Raw genomic sequence first — 18,846 nt, 5'->3', positions numbered from 1 at the left:
AAGATTTAGAGGATATAAAAGCATGGTGGGAGGAAGGGGTTTCAGCTCAACTGGAATGACCAATAAATGGATCACATTTGTCGTTTAGTCAGCTCACGGTGCCTCGGATGAAATGTTGTTTGATTCACCTGGAACCAGAAACACCCATTTCTCTCCCCTCGCTTTTCCCACAAAGCTCGATTTTTCATGTGGGGTTTTTTACGCGCCGCTTTACGCCCCGTTTCTCCCCTGATGGGTATCACTCACACGCCGTTAAGCTTCTGAACTGCTCTCTGGCCCGGACTGTCAGTGTGACTCAGCCCGCAGACAGACTCTCAGATCGAATGCACAACTGGAGGAGGAGGAGGAGGAGGAGGAGGAGGAGGAGGAGGAGAGGAGGACAAAGCCAGAGCTGTCTTCTGTCGCCGCTCCCAAATCGTTCCTCTGCTCGTCTTCTGTATAAACTCCTCTTCACGAGTATGGCAGACAGGGCACTACATCATGCACTTACTCCCTTTACATCAAGCTCCCATTCTTTTTTTATGCTCCAACAACCTAACAATTCAAACCATGATTTTCCAATGCGCATGGATATTTCTTATAATTTGAAAAATTAAGGTTTTCGAGCAATCTGAACAATTTAAACCTCTTGTTTTGACTCAATTGACAAACAAACAAACATTCAACAACATATTTAAAAAAAAAAGTTTAAAATTGTAATTCACCTTTTGAGACTAAGAATCTGAAACAAGTGAGTGTTTAGCAAAATAGCTGTTGTTAAATTGTTTGCCGATCAACTAATTAATACATTAACAAATGTTTTTTGATCTAAAAAATCACGTGTCTCCTCAAAATGTTAAGGTATTTGTTTGTCTACAATCAGCTACACTAAACAATTAAAATAAAAACTGTATTTTCTTACTGTATGACATTTCCATGAGATAAATACCAAAGCAGGACAACTGAACTACCATAAATTAAAACAGCTCTATTTAAAATTATTATTATAATAATGATTTTTAAAATGATAATTATAAAAAATGATTTTTATAATAAACATAAAAAAAATTACCATTATAAAATTCAGTCAACGTTAGTTATTTCCTAAAATAAAATCAAGCCAAATAGAAATAGAGAAAAGTCAAACACATTTTAGAATCCACCTTTTCCTCAGTATGCATCAGTTAAACATAGTTTGCTGAATCAGCAGTATTGTGTGGGTTGTGCATGTTTACAGGTTTACACAAACATTAGCAAATTACCTAAAAAATTTCTGCAGGACAATAACAGCTTCAACCACCAGCAAACTCCCTCCGCTGTGATCTCCTGCAGCACAGCTTACAGTGTGATGCAGCTGACTGAAGGATTTCATGCACACGAGCACGCCTGGCTTACTACAGTAAATCACTCCCTCTACTGACCATGGCGAGAAAGCTGCTGCGTTTTCAGGTGCTGTTCATCTGGCAGAAGTTTCAGAGGCCTGCCTCCAGAGAAAGAAAACAAACCCTGATCCGCTTCCCCACGAGCGGCTCCCTGCGAGCCAGCCAGCGGCCTCCAGGAGGCTGTCCAGCCGCTCCGGCCCCTTGGCCCAGGATGTTTGGGTTAGAAAATGACTTTGCTACTCCCTCAGCCCCTTTCTCTAATTGCCCCAGAGGTAATTACCTTGTCTCCTTTTCACTTAAGAAAAACCAAGAGCCATAGTGTTATTGTATCAAATAGAAAGTAAAGTTTGCTAAAATTAGCCGTGTAATATTTTTATAATAATTATTACGGTTAGAATAATACATGTATTTAAGCAGAAGCTGTAATTGATGTATATATATCAATGAACTATTAAAATAAAGTATTGCAATAACTGATCAGCTTACATTCTGTTTGCTCAGCAGCATACAGAATGACTGAAGAACTAATCCTACAGAAAATATTTTACTAACAAAACATTTCCTCAAGTAATCACAATAAAAACATCTGCGAAACCGCAGCGGCCTGTGTATGATCACTCAAGACGTTTCCTTTATGGAAAAAACAAAAAAGAACCAATACCATCAAGTAAATTCTGAATATGATGGGGGGCCATAATCGCAGAGGCCTGAGCGTGTCTTTCTGCCTTCCTCCGGCCGGGGCCTGATAGATTGGTGCAGAGTGCAGATTCTCCCCTGGGTGCGATATATCAGGCTGCAACGGTCCAAGTACCATTATGAAACACACTCCAGGGTACAGCAATTCAGAGAAGACCAGAACACCAATGGAGTTCTCGAAAGATTTCTTCTTGTGCGGTATAGGCGAGGATGGAGGAAAAATATTTGACTGATAATTCCCCTCTAACCATGCGCAGGCACGGGAAAACACAGATACAGGTCGGAAAATTAAACCACCAAGAATACAAATAAGAAAAAAAAATACTGTTTCACCTGCTGTAATACTCAGGAGACTTGTGCCACGTCTTGACATGAGACACACTCTCGCTTCAAGTTATTGTTGGATTCATGTCGTCCTTTTGAAGACGTCAGGGAAGCAGCTGTGGGTTCGTCCCAAAAAATGCTCCCCGGGGGGTTCTTATCGAGAAAGCATCTGTCAGAGCCCCTGATTACAGAGCTGCCCAGCTGAGCCCTCACACTGTCAGACCGCTGATAACTTAACCTTCCTCCGTAGCATTTCCTCGGCCACCGCTCTCCCCCTGGACCGGCTTCAAACGCATTGGAGCTGCCGGGCCAGCGCCTTGTGTGGTCCCCGGTCTCCTGAGCGCATCTCAGTGTGACCTCTTGTTTTAAAACTCGCCCCGGCCATAGAAAACAGGGAACCAGGTTCCATCTGAGTCATGATTTGGATCTCGGTGTGGGGTGAAACAACGTGGATCTCGCTGTGCTGGATGAAAACTTGGAGGCCTTTCAGAACAAATGTAGACAACGACGTCTGTGCCGCTAATGTTAATGTTTCCACTGATACCTGTGGCAAACTAAACACAGATGTGAAGGGATTATCTCATATTCTGAGGGCTGAGTGTCGTGAAATCGTTTGTGCGAACACGTGAAAGGATAAGCGGAGTTATCCATCTTCGGATTCCCTTAAAATCCATTAGCCTCATCATACTGTACTGCTTAAAGTGCCGCTGGGAGCAGAACAAGCTCTTAACTCAATAGATTTACTGAGGAGGATTAACACAATGCAATATGGCTCTCTTCTGCCCTCTAGTCCCGCTGTCTGATTCATAATATTCATGAAATATTTTAATCAAATTCTGCTCTCAAGGCAGAACATTTGAAATCCTCATTAAATAGCTGTGCAGCAAATTAATGTCAAAATTCAAAAAGGCTGGATTTTATTCTCCTTCATATATATTTTCCTTTCTCTCTCTTTATCAGAAAATCAAAACCAGATAGATTTAAAATAAACAGCAGAGGCAGCAGATTAATCCTGAAGGCTATAGAGCAATAGATGAACATTACAACACACTGCTCTTTGTTGCATCTAATTTAAAACAAGCTTGACACAGTGAACTGGTGCAATTCCTCGAAATCACATTTCTCTGGAGGACTTTGATTTCAGAATGATAGTGAAATGGTAAACAAATTGCTGACGTGACCTTTCCTTCAGTTTTGTTTCTCATTTTCAAAGTTTTCCCTCCGTGCTCCCCCAGCGTCCCTCTCTTCAGAATGTCATCCTCCGACCGCTCAAGATCAGAAATAATACAAAGTGTCTATAAATTCAAGCGTCCCTAATTAAAGCCTTACCCCGGGACACGCTCGAGGATGGCCACCAGGCACAGGAATACATATCCTCCGAAACTACACAAATTGGCCCATGCGCACAACAAATTGCATTATGATTACTGCACTGGCCCAAATGCTGTTCATCTTGATAAAGTTAACCCAAAGCGGGTTAGGCCCGTCTTCCCAAACAGCGCAGAGCTAAAACAGGGGAGAGAGAATTACAGTTGCTGGCTGGAGCTCACTGTAAAAAACCTGTGTTGTAAATTTCCAGCTCATCCAGAGAATCACAGGGCAGACGCAGACAATGCACACATCCATACACACACACACACACACACAAGTACATATACACGGACACAGCCATGTAATTCCGGGCTTTTAGTTTGTCCGGTTTTGTTTTTGTTTTTTTGACAGTACTTATTATGTTTATTTATATTGCAGCGCTTACAGCAGAAGCGCGGAGGGGTTTGTAATTACTGTATCTGGACTCGTGAATCGTGTATCGAGTTCGGTTGAAATAACATGAGGTTTGCTTTGGCCCCGACTTCCTCTGCGAAGATTTCCTCAAACAAAAAACAAAAGCTATTAAACAAGAGATCAAAAAGCGGTGAGCCTGAAAAACCTGCATTAGGACCCGAGCAGCGGTTTCCCCTGCACCACAGGGCACCAGACCCGAGTGTCTGACCTGATACCGACAGCGGCTACGGGCTGCAGGGCAGGATGTTAAATGCCCAATTCAAGGCCTCTCAACACACGTCAGTGCTCATGAGGAACAAGGTGGTAGAGGATAAACAGAGTGCACGTGGAACAGACGCAGGGAGTTTTGAAAGCGTTAATTTTGAGTGTTTTTAGCAAGTCAAATTCAAACACTGAAAGCAGCTACGTCCAATCAAACCCCAACACACACAGACAGGAAGTCAACAGGAATAACAAACAGCAGCTCCCCATAGGAAGGGTTGTTCCTACTTTGACTTAATTAGTAGGTTTGAGACAGAGCCGCACAAAGAAACATGCAAAAATCAGAAAAATCGCAATCCAAACAAATTAGAACACACATACATGCATGTTTAAATATGAGTCTTGCACAAACACACTCAATTAAATCCAAAGCAAACAAACAAACACGCACTTGACCATTTGTGGCATAACTCAGCCCACACAGCTATTTTTCCCTCGCATGAATACGTAAACCAGATGCATAAACAAATACACACAATTCTCACAACTGTAAACTTTCCTTTTCTTACTGGGTCACTCTTCCTCTGCCCCTTGACTACTTAAGTCTAAATGGTCAATTAAGCAGAGCTTGTTTAGCTGATCTCCGTCCCAGTTTTATTATTGTTGCCATGTGCTGTAGTTATTATGTATTCCTGCACTTTTTACTTTATACCCGAGTGATCCCAACGTGCACTTCACATTCCCGTGTTGAGCATGTGTTCTGTGCTGAATTTAGCCCCTCGCACACATAATAATGACCTGTACTGCGGGAATGCTCTGACGAAAGGTGTAGAAGAACTTTGTTTGCTTTATGAAATCATGCAACGATGCAATGAAATACTTTACACCACATTCGAGAATCAGCTGCAGCGCAATGTCCTGGTTTTAATAACTGGTACCTCTGAATAGGAGGCGATGATCCAGGGAAAGCCTCCCATGTCGAGCAATGATAATTACCGTCCTGAAGCCACTCTTAACATAACACTGTAATAATTATTATTATAGAACATAATAATTATTATAGTATAATAATAGTTACCCCTGCGTGAACATGGGAGCAACGTGAGGCTGCTATATAAAAAACGTGAGCTCCTGAGTAAGACAGTTAAATTTATGATCTACCAGCTAAAGATGAATATTCTAATGCATCATTATATCACTGCTCATGGTGAAAATGTTTGGTTTTAATCATAAAGCTGGAATTCACACATGATTTTTAGATAAGTGATCATTGGGAAATTGAACGGCTAAAAGTTTGTAACCTCATCATCAGTCCTCCAAATAAATCCCATATTTCCCAGTAAGAATTTCCCCCAATTAGCGCAGTTTTTATGTAAAACCATGTGACATAAGCTATATTTTTAAAGCTACCGTTTTGCTGTGTGGAAAAACGAATATTTAACTATTACAATAAACTGTCTGAAAACAGCTGAATCAGAAGTCCCTGCAGTGCAGCCTCTCTTGGCCGACTGCTCAAACTGGGCCGTGCGCGTCCACGCGAGCTCCAGCGAGCACAAACTGGTAATTGGGCTCTACGTCTCAGCTGGACTCGCTTCAGTCTCCCTCCCCAAAAAACGCTTGGCCTGCTCCAGTCTCCCAAACCTCTGCCAGTGAACCGTTTTCATAAATCATGTCATTAAGATAACGTCGGGAGCGCGGCTGTGGCTCATGCATCACGCCACTTCACAGGACCCTCAGCAAACTGGGACAGTTTTCAGCTGTGTCCAGACCATAGACACATCGGTCCAGACTGTCAGTGAGTCAGTGAGGCTGACGTGTGATTCAACTCAAAGATGAACGTCTGAAATGTGTCACGAGTCTGTGAGAGGTCGAACCTGTTCACACCACTGGAACTCAAACTTGTCTTCAGGAATTAAATAAACTAAAATCTGAATTTAATGGATATAAATCTAAATAGTAGGGTAGTGCAGTTTTCTGAAATGATTCAGTATTTTTTAATAAACAAAAATAAACCTAGATTTTTCATGTAGATCTCAGAGCAATGTGGATTTTAAAAGGTGATTTAAGAGGCGGTCATTAGAGTCACTGCTTGTTTGACTTTGGATGAGTGAGTGTCTTCGTCGTCAAACGCTGACTGAAGAGCAGGAAGTCGACCACACAGCATCACCAGCCCCCGGAGTCTTTTAAAGCAGGTAAAGAACAGAGGTTATTCATGTCTGCTCCTGTAACAAAGATTCCTCTGTGGTTGTTCTAATGTCTCTCGGCTGAAGATTAGAACAACAACTCGTGGCATCATTTGCTGCAGGAGATATTTAGCCAATGGGGTTTCGCTTGGATATTTTTACAACATTCAAAAACAGCATAATTGTATATTACAGTGACTCCAAGCCAACAGTCCTACTGCAATAAAATATAATTTAATTTTTGGCTATGTGAGAGAAATAATTCGGGGCTGCTTTAAAATATATTGGCCACAGAAATTGTGCAAAAAGCATTCATTATTTTATCATCACCATTTTATCTATTCTGGGATTGCCAGACATTTGTAACTCATTAATTAAACTTCTATTAGACTTAATGCCTGTTCGCATTCAACTAATTTCTTACGACACAGTGATCATTCACATTAATTAGGCCGGTTGAAGGAGAGGATAAATCTTTTCTGTTTATTTAAGGAATGCATGCTGTGTTGTACTTTTCCATCTTAATGAGGGGTTACTTTAATTATACACCCTGCAGCGTAGTATTTATTCATAAAATGTACTCCGATTATTGTGTGACATCACTCCTATCATGACACTTATAATCAATAATTACGGATGTGTTACTTCTTACTTCTTATATAACTATCAAACCGTTACACGTTTGTCAAAAGTGGTCAATCCTGTCCTCGTTCAGAGACGCACACGTGTAAGGAGACGCTCTGAGAACAAAAAAAAGACAGATGTGTCCTGTTAAGTAGCCGTCCATCAGCACTATCATGGCTCATTTTAACCAAGCCATCCAAGACCCCTGTGTGCACGGACGTGTGTCTGTCAAGGATGGAACAGAAAACCTAAATGGGCGCTATTTAATGCGAGCCAAAGAACATATTAAAGATGAGGGACGTGAGCCTCTGCACGCCCTCCTACACTGAGACATAAAAAAAAAAGAAGAGGCAGAGCTGATTTAGAGGAACAGGCCAAGAAGCAACTCCATCCAGAATCAACATTACTTCAAACATGAGGTCATCTAAACATCTGTCTACAACATGTCCGCCGGGAGTTCAATCAAAGCCCCGCTCAAACGTGTACAATTGTTTCTGGAAATAAATATTAGGCCTAATTCGGCTGTGATTGGTGCAGCCATTCGGGAATCGCAGAAGGACACACACACACACACACACACACCCACCCACACACACTAACACACACACACACACACACACACACACACACACACACACACACACACACACACACACACACACACACACACACACACACACACACACACACACACACACACACACACACACACACACACACACACACACACTTTGTGTGACTTTATTTATTTGATTCTCTTCTTCCTCTCCTTCATTTAGACTAAGTGGCTTTATTTGTTCTTTCCCCGACTGATTTCGGCCTCGCTGTTTAAAACCAATTACACGTGAGCGGGGCTCTGACAGTCTGGAGGCAGAGCTGCAGTAATCATACGTGGGCCGTCTGTCTCATGTCGTTACAGTCCATTTGCTGGAGACGGATCGATTTACTCATGGAGGTTGTTTTCTTTCAAATGCATCTACCAAGAAAATAACAAAAGACTTAGAGAAAACATTACAGCGGCGGACCTGCAACTTGATAGATTTCCTTTTGCTGTTTCTAAATTTGCTTCACTGTGTACTCGATCATGATGACATTATTATTTTAATGTCTATTTTACTCCTACTTCCCGTCTCCCCGATGAGAGAACACAGCTTGTGTTACAGCACACAGCCTTCTCTGCACAGCACCAATGCATCACTATTGTCTCCATGTTTACAAAAGTTACTGCTGAAATATAAGCACTAAAACGTTGGAACGGCCCTTTACCACGAGAGGGAATATAGTGTGCAGCTACTCCCCTCTTGTGGACAAAATGTGAACAGTGGTTAAAATAAAGATGATTTCTCATGCTACACAAATCTGTGCAGGAAAATTGAATAAGCAGAATATTGATGTTCACAACTCTGTGGAAACAAAACTCATTTGAAATCAAAGTACCAGATAGTCTTGACAAAATACAGACACAGAACCAAAATATTGTATATTATCTATCAGATAAAAGTGTTTCCTAAACTAGAGGGCTGCAAGTATGATTATTTAAATTAGCTAATTGCAAATAACTGCAGATTAACCATTAATCTGCTTTATTAATAATTTACTAACTAAAAATTACCCATCACAACTTCATGGAGCCAGAACATTATGTCTTAAACATCCTTGTTTTGTTGGACCAAAATATTTAGTTTACAGTGAAATATGACAAAGAAAATGAATCTTCATATTTTTAGCAGGGTTTTACCATTTTGCTCTGACATAATTGCACAATTAATCAATAATAGAATAGATTATTTACTGATTGAGAAAACAATTAATCATTTCAGCTCTCCTTAAATTAAGCAGTGTGTAACCGTGACCTCTCATCGCAGGTGAAACAAGTCTAGAAGTTACAAATTTCAGCTTCATAACATTTTAATTTATTCATAAGACCCAAACAGGTAAAACTATTGAATATATGACAAAAACAGCATTAGCAATTTTCTCTCTCATCCCATTCGAAATGTCGCAAACACCCCAGATCTAACCTGCTGCCTCGGAATGTCAGAATTAAAATAACGAATGACCAAGTCGACAGGCTGACGTTGCATTTCAGCTCTTAGGAAACGTGTCGTCTAATATCACTAAATCAACATAAAGGCACTCGGCACACTACACAGGTTTATCGCAGGGAGATAAAATAAAAAACACTTTACAGGGAATTGGAGCTCAGTTACAGCACTGACCTCTCAGAAAGGTGCACCTCTGAATGTCAAACGGAGCTCAGAGGCCTTTACAGAGCAGCAAACGCAGCTTTACTTCATGTGCATGACCGGGGCACACATAAATCCAAACCTGTCTCTCTCCGTCCTCAAGAAAAGTGCATTGAGAAGAAGAAAGAAAGCTCAGGAGGGACGTTGGGGGTAAAGAGAAACACTGGGTTCATTCTGCTTTGCTATAAAAACCTGTGTCCCCTGATCGCCCCCTGGTGACGACAGATAGGAACCTCTAGATGGGGACTCGGGACAGCAGGTTGTCAGACCCAGAGGGCCTGTGCCGTGTCAACAAACAGGAACAACCAGTAAACCCAGAGTACACATGGCTGGCATAAGAAGATGATGCAACAGTTAAATTTAACATTTTCCCAGAATTAGCTACTTCCTGCTTTTCTTTTTTAGGATTTGCTGATTTCTGCATTTTATATGACAGTAGAAAGTTTGTTTGAGGTTTTGTTTTATCATTAAAACCTTCATCTCAAACAATTAATCAGAAGTACAATCAACAGATATATCAATAAAAACTAAAAAAACGTCCATCACAATAGGGTTTACTGTTAAAGCAGCACAATTAAAAAGGTTTTGTTGGGCAATAAGTGAAATCCAAAGTCTGATCACCAGCCCTTTTATATGTCTAATATTATCTATAATTGCTGTGTTCAGCTGAACCACTGTTAACTTCTCCTTAAATAAACCAGCTGCTGAGCAAAGCATTGGAGGGTAAATGAGGTAAGTGCCGGTATTTGGACTTTTGAACTAAAGGGCAAACAATTGGCAGAAAAACATATTGGATACTGTACAAGCTGCTAAAAGAAACTTTTGACACAGCATGAGGTATTGGAGCAGTTGATGCCCTTGAGGTCACCAACATGAGAAAGCACTGAGTGGATGATTAGTATCACACAAACTTCTTCTAGAGCTGTGTCATGGATTTTTGTTAGATGATAGTTTCAGTTTTGGACTGTTGCAATCATTGGAATGAAAGACCTCTGCCAACCTCTTATCAGTGACCACGCTTTAAACTCTGAACAGCAGGCTGCAACTCATAAAAAAAAAAGTTTCTGCAAGTAAGGAAGCTTCAGAGAACAGAAAAACCAAGACACATGTGGAAGGTGAGAGAGACTGAATGTTCTGGGCTCCACTATCAGCACCAGATGGAGGGAAGTGAACACAGCATTTGCCACAAACTGAATTGGGAATGTTCTTATATACATTTGTCTGATCACAATGAAACAATGCACATGTCTCCACTTCACTCTGTTGAGCTTTATACACTTTCTAAAAGTTGGATTTATTGCATGACTGTTGTATTCAAATCTGCACTAGCTTAAGCCAAGTGTTCCTAATAAACTGACAACTGAGTGTACTAATGTCCAGCTTCCGCTACGATCATTTTCAAAATAACTGCAGCCACTGCTTCTGGATCAGTGCATACACACAACACAGACCCGGTGTCCTTCCTCCGTGCTCTGTTACCCTGCAGCCAGTCCTTCCCTCCTCACACCCCCGCTGACCTGCTCTCACTTTACAGGTTCATTTTAAACACCAACACTAATCAGAAGGTCACAAACAGTACTTGAGGTTTACTGTGTTTGTTTGAGTCACTCAAGAGTTTACGAGACGTATTAAAACCCATTGGGGAAAAAAAAAAAGCCATGAGGGAAACACTGGACACTTCAACAAATCAGTTGTATTTCACAAAGAGTGTCCGTAATGTGCTCCTAATCTTTCCTGCCTCTATTAGCATGACTTCCATATGTCTACATGACATAAATAAGACATTATTACAGTGTAAGAGCAAATTATAAAGATAGTTTAACCACCAGCTGCTGTCTCTGTCTTCTGTCTCAGCTTAAACTGTCGGAAAGGAACCGTTACTCTGTCAGCACGAAGCTGGTGAATCTGCTAACACCACATAAAGTGTTTTTAGATTAGATCTAAATACATGTGTACTGTAAATGTGGTTAAACTTTAACTACCTACCTCCTTTAACTGTGTCACTGAGCATCTGCTGACAGGTAACTGCAGGAGGAGCTGGCTTCTCCTGCAGTGATTGTAAGTGTTAGTAGGATTAGGCTTAACCATAGTATGTTATAGTATTTTATTGAATCGTCAGGGTTGAGGGTTTGTGACCTTTTCCCTTGTGTTGCTGTATGTATATATGCATATTTATTTCACTCTTAATTATTTATTTTCTCAATGTATTAACTGTTCATTGTACCCTCGGCACCATTGTAAATGAGGGTCTTATTCCTCAATGGGTTTTCCGAGGCTTAAATAAATAATCAATCAATCTATGACTGACTACCACCACTCATGTTTCTGTCCCTTTCAGAGTAAGGTCACTTTCTGTGTCTTAGCCTTCTTTACAGTATGAAAACCTCATGAACATAAAACTTCTCACAGGTTTAAACAACACAATTGTTTGTCAGAATCCTAAACACCCAAACCAAATGTAAACTGGGGCCAGGTTGTATAAAACTTCTGCCCTATCGGAGAGGTTCTGGTAACATGTAGCTAGCTTGTTGTTTATCTACTAACACTAAATAAACATGTTTTTCAAATGGTTGGTGTCTTTACCTGAAGACCTGAAAGTTTGTTTGCAGGTCAACAAAGTGAATTATCTATAAACCAGTAAAACCAGTAAAACCAACAGGTGAAGTTGTGTTTTCTCATGAACCTGAAAACAACTTTGGCCATTACAGTGTTTTGTACAAACTCACCAGTTGTCAGCTAACATGACCTGTGAAGTTAGTTTAAAGTGAATTAAAACCAAATTAAGTTAAACATGGAGGAGTTTCACTTTGGCCTCCATCACCGTTTGAAGCTAACGCGCGCCACTTCTTCTTCTTCACGCACTGACCTCAGCACTGCTCAGCTGCTGTGCACTCAGTGCTGCCACCAGCGGCCGACAGCTGTATTACAACAATAACGATGTGAACATTTCCATTGGTGCTGAAGAGCTTCTTAGTACAGGATTTCTGAAATAAAACTTCTATTTTGGACATTTTTTGAGGGGGAAAGAGAGTATTGTCAGAATGATATTATAATTTATTACTGGGTTAATAACAGCTGGTTTAGAGTATAGATCAAGATGGTTATTATCCCTTGAATATCACGTTTGAAGGTCTTCTGCACAATCTAAGTTAACAACAGTTGTTAGAAGGTGTTCGAGACATAACTTAAGTTGTGCACCTTAGCATGATCAAGAGTTGTTGGCCTTGTAAATCAACGATACCGGTCTAACTTGAGGGTACCCTGAGGCTAGCAGCAGTGTATGGCAATGTTTGAATGCCACACATTGTTACTATTTTAACTTCTACCAGCACGATAAAGCATAATGTCAAAAAGCGAGAGTCGTCCTAAACTGGTTTCATGAACATGATAGTGAGTTCATTGTACTTCATTGGTCTCCTGAGTCACCAGAAACCACAAGATTACCTTTAGAATGTGGCAGAGCAACTCATTTGCAACATGAACCAAAACTGTTTAGATTGTGTCCATGTCAACATGGAGCAGAAGTTCAGAGGAATGTTTCCAAAATCTCGTGGAACTCCTGCCAAGAAGACCTGAGGCTGTACTGCCAGCCAAAGGAGGCCCTGCCCAGTCTGGTGTTCAGAGGTAATTAGAATATAACAGACAGACAGGCAGACAGACAGAAAGCAATTGTGGGATGTAACAAAGTACATTTACTTAGTTACTGGACTTAAGTACACATCTTATATCTGTACTTTACTTTCATTTGTTTTCAGGTAACTTTCACCTTGACTCTTCTACCAAATATCTGTAGTTACTACACCACTACATATTGTCAATGCATTGTGATACACAGTTTTAGAAAGTTGTCAGTAACTAGAGTGGAGCTGGTCCACTGATCCAATCAGAGCGGGCAGGGGACATTGGCCCCTGCAGAGACTGAGCCATAATGATGGAGTACACAGATGCATACAGGAATAGGCAGCACTCTGCAGGAACTTTTTCTTCTAATACCTTGAAGTTTATTTAAACCAAGTACTCACTTACTTTATCAAGTAGAAAAGTTAATGTTGTGCTTTTAAAATGTTTGAGTATGAGAGAGAGAGAGAGAGAGAGAGAGAGAGATGAGATAGATAGATAAATGATGGATAGATAGATGGATATATAAATTATGGATAGAGAGAATGATAGATGGATAGATAGATAAAAATAGGGATAGATAGATAAATAGATAGATAGATAGAAGCCAGAAAAGAAGAAATGTTTCCTCTCTTTCCGTTTCCAAAGTTTCTTTCTTTCTTTCACTTTTCTTTCCTCAGTTGTTTCCTGTTCCAGAGGGGCGGAACACGTGGGAGTGGGAGAGAACTATGTCAACACTTTGTACACACACGCGTGCTGATCTGCGCGTGCGCGATAACGACCAGAAACATCGTGTTCCGTGTCTTCCGGGAAGCGTCTCGCGGGCACGTCCTCCCCACGTTACGTCGTCACCGTGTGTGTGTGTGTGTGTATGTCGTGGGGGCGAACGTGCGGCTGCAGAACCGATGTGAAACCATTGCGTAACAACCACGAACACTTTTGTCCCGAGTCGACAAAGCGACTGTCGCGACTCACCCGCGGATCCTCCGGCGATGATCTGATGCGACGCCTCCCGGAGGAGACTCCTCTGCTTCTTCTCCTCCTCCATCTCCCTGCTGCTCCGCTTCCTGCCCAACAAAACATGTGACCCCGCCGCGAAGGGCTCGTTAGCAGCAGCCTCATGTCACCACACAGCTCCAGAAACTACCACCCTGTGTGCCCGAGCCCCCGGAGAACACCCGGCCTCACCGGTGCTGTGCTGCGCTGGTTGGCCGCTCCCTGCTGTCCCTGGTCCCGCAGACGTCAGTGGCTCCGGTCGGCAGCTGCACGCTGGACGGAGCTCAGCAGCGATGTGAGAGGCTGTAGCTAAATGCTAAAGCTAAAGTCTGGAATCAATCAGCTGCACTGTTCAGCCTCATGTTACCTCACAGACATGAGAGATATTAAAAACATGAGGAACAACACTCACGATGTGCACACACACTGTCATACATGTGTCAAGTTATTATCTGTAAGTAAATAAAGTTTAAACTGGGTCAAATAGTTTGTTTAACTTCAATAAACTATAGATTACTTCAGTCTAAATACATTTATTCAAGTACTGTAGTTGAATATATCAAATTTACGTTACTTTACACATATTTTACAAATATCTTTTTAATAACTTTTTACTTCTCCACATTTATATTTAGTTATGGCTAAAGATAAAACAGTTAAGCAAAATATAAAGTAGTTCAAGTTAACTCCACCTTGATCAGCAGTGGTATTTAAATGCTGTTCAGTAATAATATTTCTATAATATAATACATCTAATATAATTCTCAAAGGCTCTAATCCGCCTCATGTTTTCTTTTACTTTAAGTTAATTTTATTGATAGTTTGAATATACTGAATATATATTGAGACTTGTGATAAAAATTGAATATCTCTATCATTGTTTAGATTGAGATTCTATTGTTTCCTTGTTTTTATTTCCTCGTATTTATTTCATTGCTGCTCACCTGGACCTCAGTATAGTTTAAAAACTTTAAAAAAAATACTTATATAGATCAGCTGCTTGTTGTCTAACAGATTTTTTGAGATTTCAAATCTTACAGGTGATTTGAACTCTAGAATCATAAGTTTGATTAATTCACTGTTTCAATAATCCAGTGATTATACACACACACACATACACCCCACCCTCTCGGCCAAGGTCAGCTTGTATTGGCTCCGGCCTCTTGGGTAAGTGCTGTAGAATGTCTAGGATATAAACACCAGGAAATAAAAGATAAAAAACGGCCATGATGCTCACAAGCCGTCACATCAGAGGAGCTGTTGAGAGGGAGATTGTTTTATAGTCCGACCAACAGTCACACAGGACATCAGGTTCACTTGACGTTAGAGGGAGACACACACACCAGAACCAGCAAATATGAAATAAATGATTTAATATTATTCGAACTGTTAATGATTCATCTAATGTCAGCGAATCAATAAATAGTTTTAGCTTTAGATTCAAGGCTGTTGTTTGTTCCTCAGAGCTGAAATCCATAAACCAGCATCACAGTTTCTTAAAAAGGAGAAAACAGGTTTTCACAGCCTCGGGTTTGACTCTCAAAAGAGAGTTTTTGAGAGTCAAGGATCCTTTAAGAAAAACTTCTCTGTCTAAATAATTCAAAGTCACAAGGAGCCACATCAAATATTGACAGACACCTGATATATGATACCACACGTATGAAACTCTGAACAAAATGGTTTAAACAGCCTCGGGGACATAAAATATGAGACCTAAAGTACGAGGCCTCTTATATAAATGGACCACTCCCCCTCTCCTGACTCTGACCCCGGCTTACGTAACAGGAAGCTGTGGCTCGACTGTCTCTGAAACAGCTCAGGCACTGAGGCATTTCGAAGTGTGGTAACTCACAAGGTCTCAGAGAGAGACGCTCATTTCAGATTCCTAATTTCAGGCAACGTGTCGTGTTGTGTTGAGAAAGTGTTTGACCTTTACAGTTCTACAGCTTTCACGTATTAACATCACCAACATGTCATATAAAAGCAGCTTTCAGTTGATGACAGTGAACTGCAGTGAATAGAAATATAGAACTCTATTCATTCTAATTAAAAGCAGAATCAGATGGTTACTTTATTTACAATTAATAACAAAATACATTTTTATTGGAATTTTAATTAATTATAAAATTAGTCAATAACTGACTGTAGCTGCTCTGATGTGAAGCTTGTCTACAACGTATTTAGTGAAGTACTGCACTTCAAAACAGTTTTGAGGTACTTTTTGTTTCCACTACATTAATTCACTGAGTTACACACCACTACATTGAGAGTTTCTATGTTACAGTTGAGGAATTTACACAAACTCTGCCTCTAAAGTATTACTTTTACAGAATAAAACCTGTTTAACACTATATAAAGTAGTTTAAATATGCTCCACAGAAAAATGTTGCTTATGTGTAAATACATGTCTCATTATCATAAAGTCATGTGATGTTTGTTTATTTATGGGATTGTGTCTCGTCACCTTCACGTGTCATCGAGTAAATGTTCTGATAACGATCTGAAAACTTCCTCCACTGCAGCTTCTCTGTGTTTTTTGATGCCGCTAAATAAAACATGTTTCATTTCATTACTATTGGAAAAGAGAAAGTTAAGAAATTACAAGTTTCATGTTGTAAATGTTGAAAATAAAGCATAACAATCAAAAATGTCATGAATGAAAGTGAAGAAGTTCTTTATAGACTCTAAACACGAGTCCCTCTGTCCACACACACACTATTCAAGGTAAATATCATTTTCAAATTAAACCTCTGTTATGTTAACACACAGTCAGTTACTCTAAGGTTTTAATGGGAGGGCAGCAGAATTCCCATCCATACCACAACACTGTTATACGTTACTCTCAATTCAATTTGATTAAAGCTGTTATAAAGCATGTGGTCCCGGGGCCCGGCCGCACCGTGGAACAGGAACTTGAGTTACTCTCTCTCCTGATGAGAAGCCAACGTCACACTGAACATTTCATATTCTGTGTGAGAGCCACTCCGGAGACGAGGAGAGCTTCAGACGTGCTGTAAAGAAAAGTGGGATTTACAGCACGTATTTGGCAGGAAAATGCCATTAGCACCCTGACCTCGCTGAGTAAGAGAAACAGAGCAGCTTCCACCCCTGCAACCTCAGCCCCAGTAAAACACATGGACTGGGTAGAGCGAGCAGCACCAGCACTCACTGTAAGTGTTTAATTTATGGAGATGCTGAATGAGAGAAGACGTTTCTCCGGCGACACAGGGTGTAGTGGGCACAGTGCTCATTTTCTTCTCTGACTGAAATATTAATTGTGTTGCTGTTGGATAAACCTGGTGTTTCCTGAATGTGTTTTTTTTAAGGGGGGGGAAGCCAGAGAAAGTTTTTCCTCCAGCTGTGACCGATTCAAGAACAGACGTTATTCTGTGACCTGAACAGTTTTAAGCAGCCTACTGTAAAAAGTGTGGCTACGTGTCTGAGGAGCAGAGACAGAACCAAAACACCATCTTTGTTTCCTGCAGAATTACACCTGCTATATGTTAAATACTGTAAATACAGGTCGCTCAGCAGAAGTAGAAATACCACATTGTACTATTATAATAATGTTGCTTTACAAATCGAAATTTAAAGTATTACTAGCAACGTGGAAGTTGAGTTGATATAAACATACTAAACACAAATCAAACGAGGCTTTTTTTTTTTCTAGACTGATGATATTCATCTTCGGAGAGAGTGTCTACTGAAAGCCCTCATAATATTCCTGGGAGAAGATGCAGATGACCTGATCAAGGAATATCTTGTAAGTTTTAACACAAATATGCAAATAGCATGTCAGTCCAGGGGACATACATAAATATCCTACACATGGTGCATTTTTGTCCTACCTAATGCATAGTAACTGTATAACAGTGCAGATACTTTAATTACAAAAGGATTTATTATAAAGGGAAATAAAGTTAATGTTATGCAATGATTCTTCATTTAACAGACTCCAATATTTCAAGCTAACAACAGCAGCAGCACATATTCACAATTTAGAACACACTTGTAATAATGAGGGTATATCTATGTGTGCATGTGTGTGTGTGTGTACCTGCCTGTCTGTCTCTATGTGTGTGTGTGTGTGTGTGTGTGTGTGTGTGTGAGGGGGAGTGGCAATGACGTTATGACGCGGTCACGTAGTGACGTAGTCTGGCCGAATTCAAGATGATGTTACGTTCACGTAATTCAAAATGGAGGTTTACGTTAGCAACGCCATGAGCCCAAAGACAAGATGGCGGTGGGTAACGTTAGTGAAACAAAGGGATTTGGAACAAAGAGATTCTGATCGACCAGGTGTTTTGAAAAAGGGAACTTTAGAACAAACTCTGATCCCTCAGAGATTTGACCACGCTATTTTAAGCATCAGAGGGTCTGTATATGGATACGTGAAATGTGTCGGAACATGTGTGTAGGTAGGTCCAGGAGAAAAGAGCCCTCAAAAATCCAATTAATTTGCCTGAATAATAATAATAAATATGTCCAAAATGGCTACTAAATGAAAATTTGGCAGGCTTCCTCTTGCTTTGATCCAATTGCACCGGGGACTTTTTAGTGAGTCTGGTCATGAGACACCTGTGTATCGATTTTTATGTAGATCGGTCAATGTGAACACATTTCGGGCTCTCGGGCGGCACCATTGAGACATTTTGCGACATACATTGAAAATTCCTCCAGAATACGTAAATTTTCACCACTTTCTAACTTTCTGCCAATTTTGGTAAGAATTTGAGCATGTTAAAGCCCTCAAAGAGCCAATTCATTTGCCTGAATAATAATAATAACAATAATAATCATTACAATTTCAAT

At 40.4% G+C, this 18,846-nt stretch overlaps 1 protein-coding gene across 1 annotated transcript in view; it reads right to left on the bottom strand.

Moving 5' to 3' along the window:
• The window catches only part of slc25a21 (solute carrier family 25 member 21), an 83,273-nt gene extending 68,939 nt beyond the window's left edge, over window positions 1–14,334 (bottom strand). The window contains exons 1-2 of the mRNA XM_053434954.1: window positions 14,227–14,334; window positions 14,014–14,105 (exon numbers count right to left, since the gene is read on the bottom strand). Of these exons, the coding sequence (XP_053290929.1) occupies window positions 14,014–14,086 (73 nt within the window). The 5' untranslated portion in view covers window positions 14,087–14,105; window positions 14,227–14,334. The remainder of the gene's footprint in view (window positions 1–14,013; window positions 14,106–14,226) is intronic.
• Between the last annotated feature and the right edge of the window lie 4,512 nt (window positions 14,335–18,846).

This window comes from Pleuronectes platessa, chromosome 11 (assembly GCF_947347685.1).
Source record: "Pleuronectes platessa chromosome 11, fPlePla1.1, whole genome shotgun sequence".
NCBI lineage: Eukaryota > Metazoa > Chordata > Actinopteri > Pleuronectiformes > Pleuronectidae > Pleuronectes > Pleuronectes platessa.
This window is presented reverse-complemented; position numbering and strand designations above follow the sequence as displayed.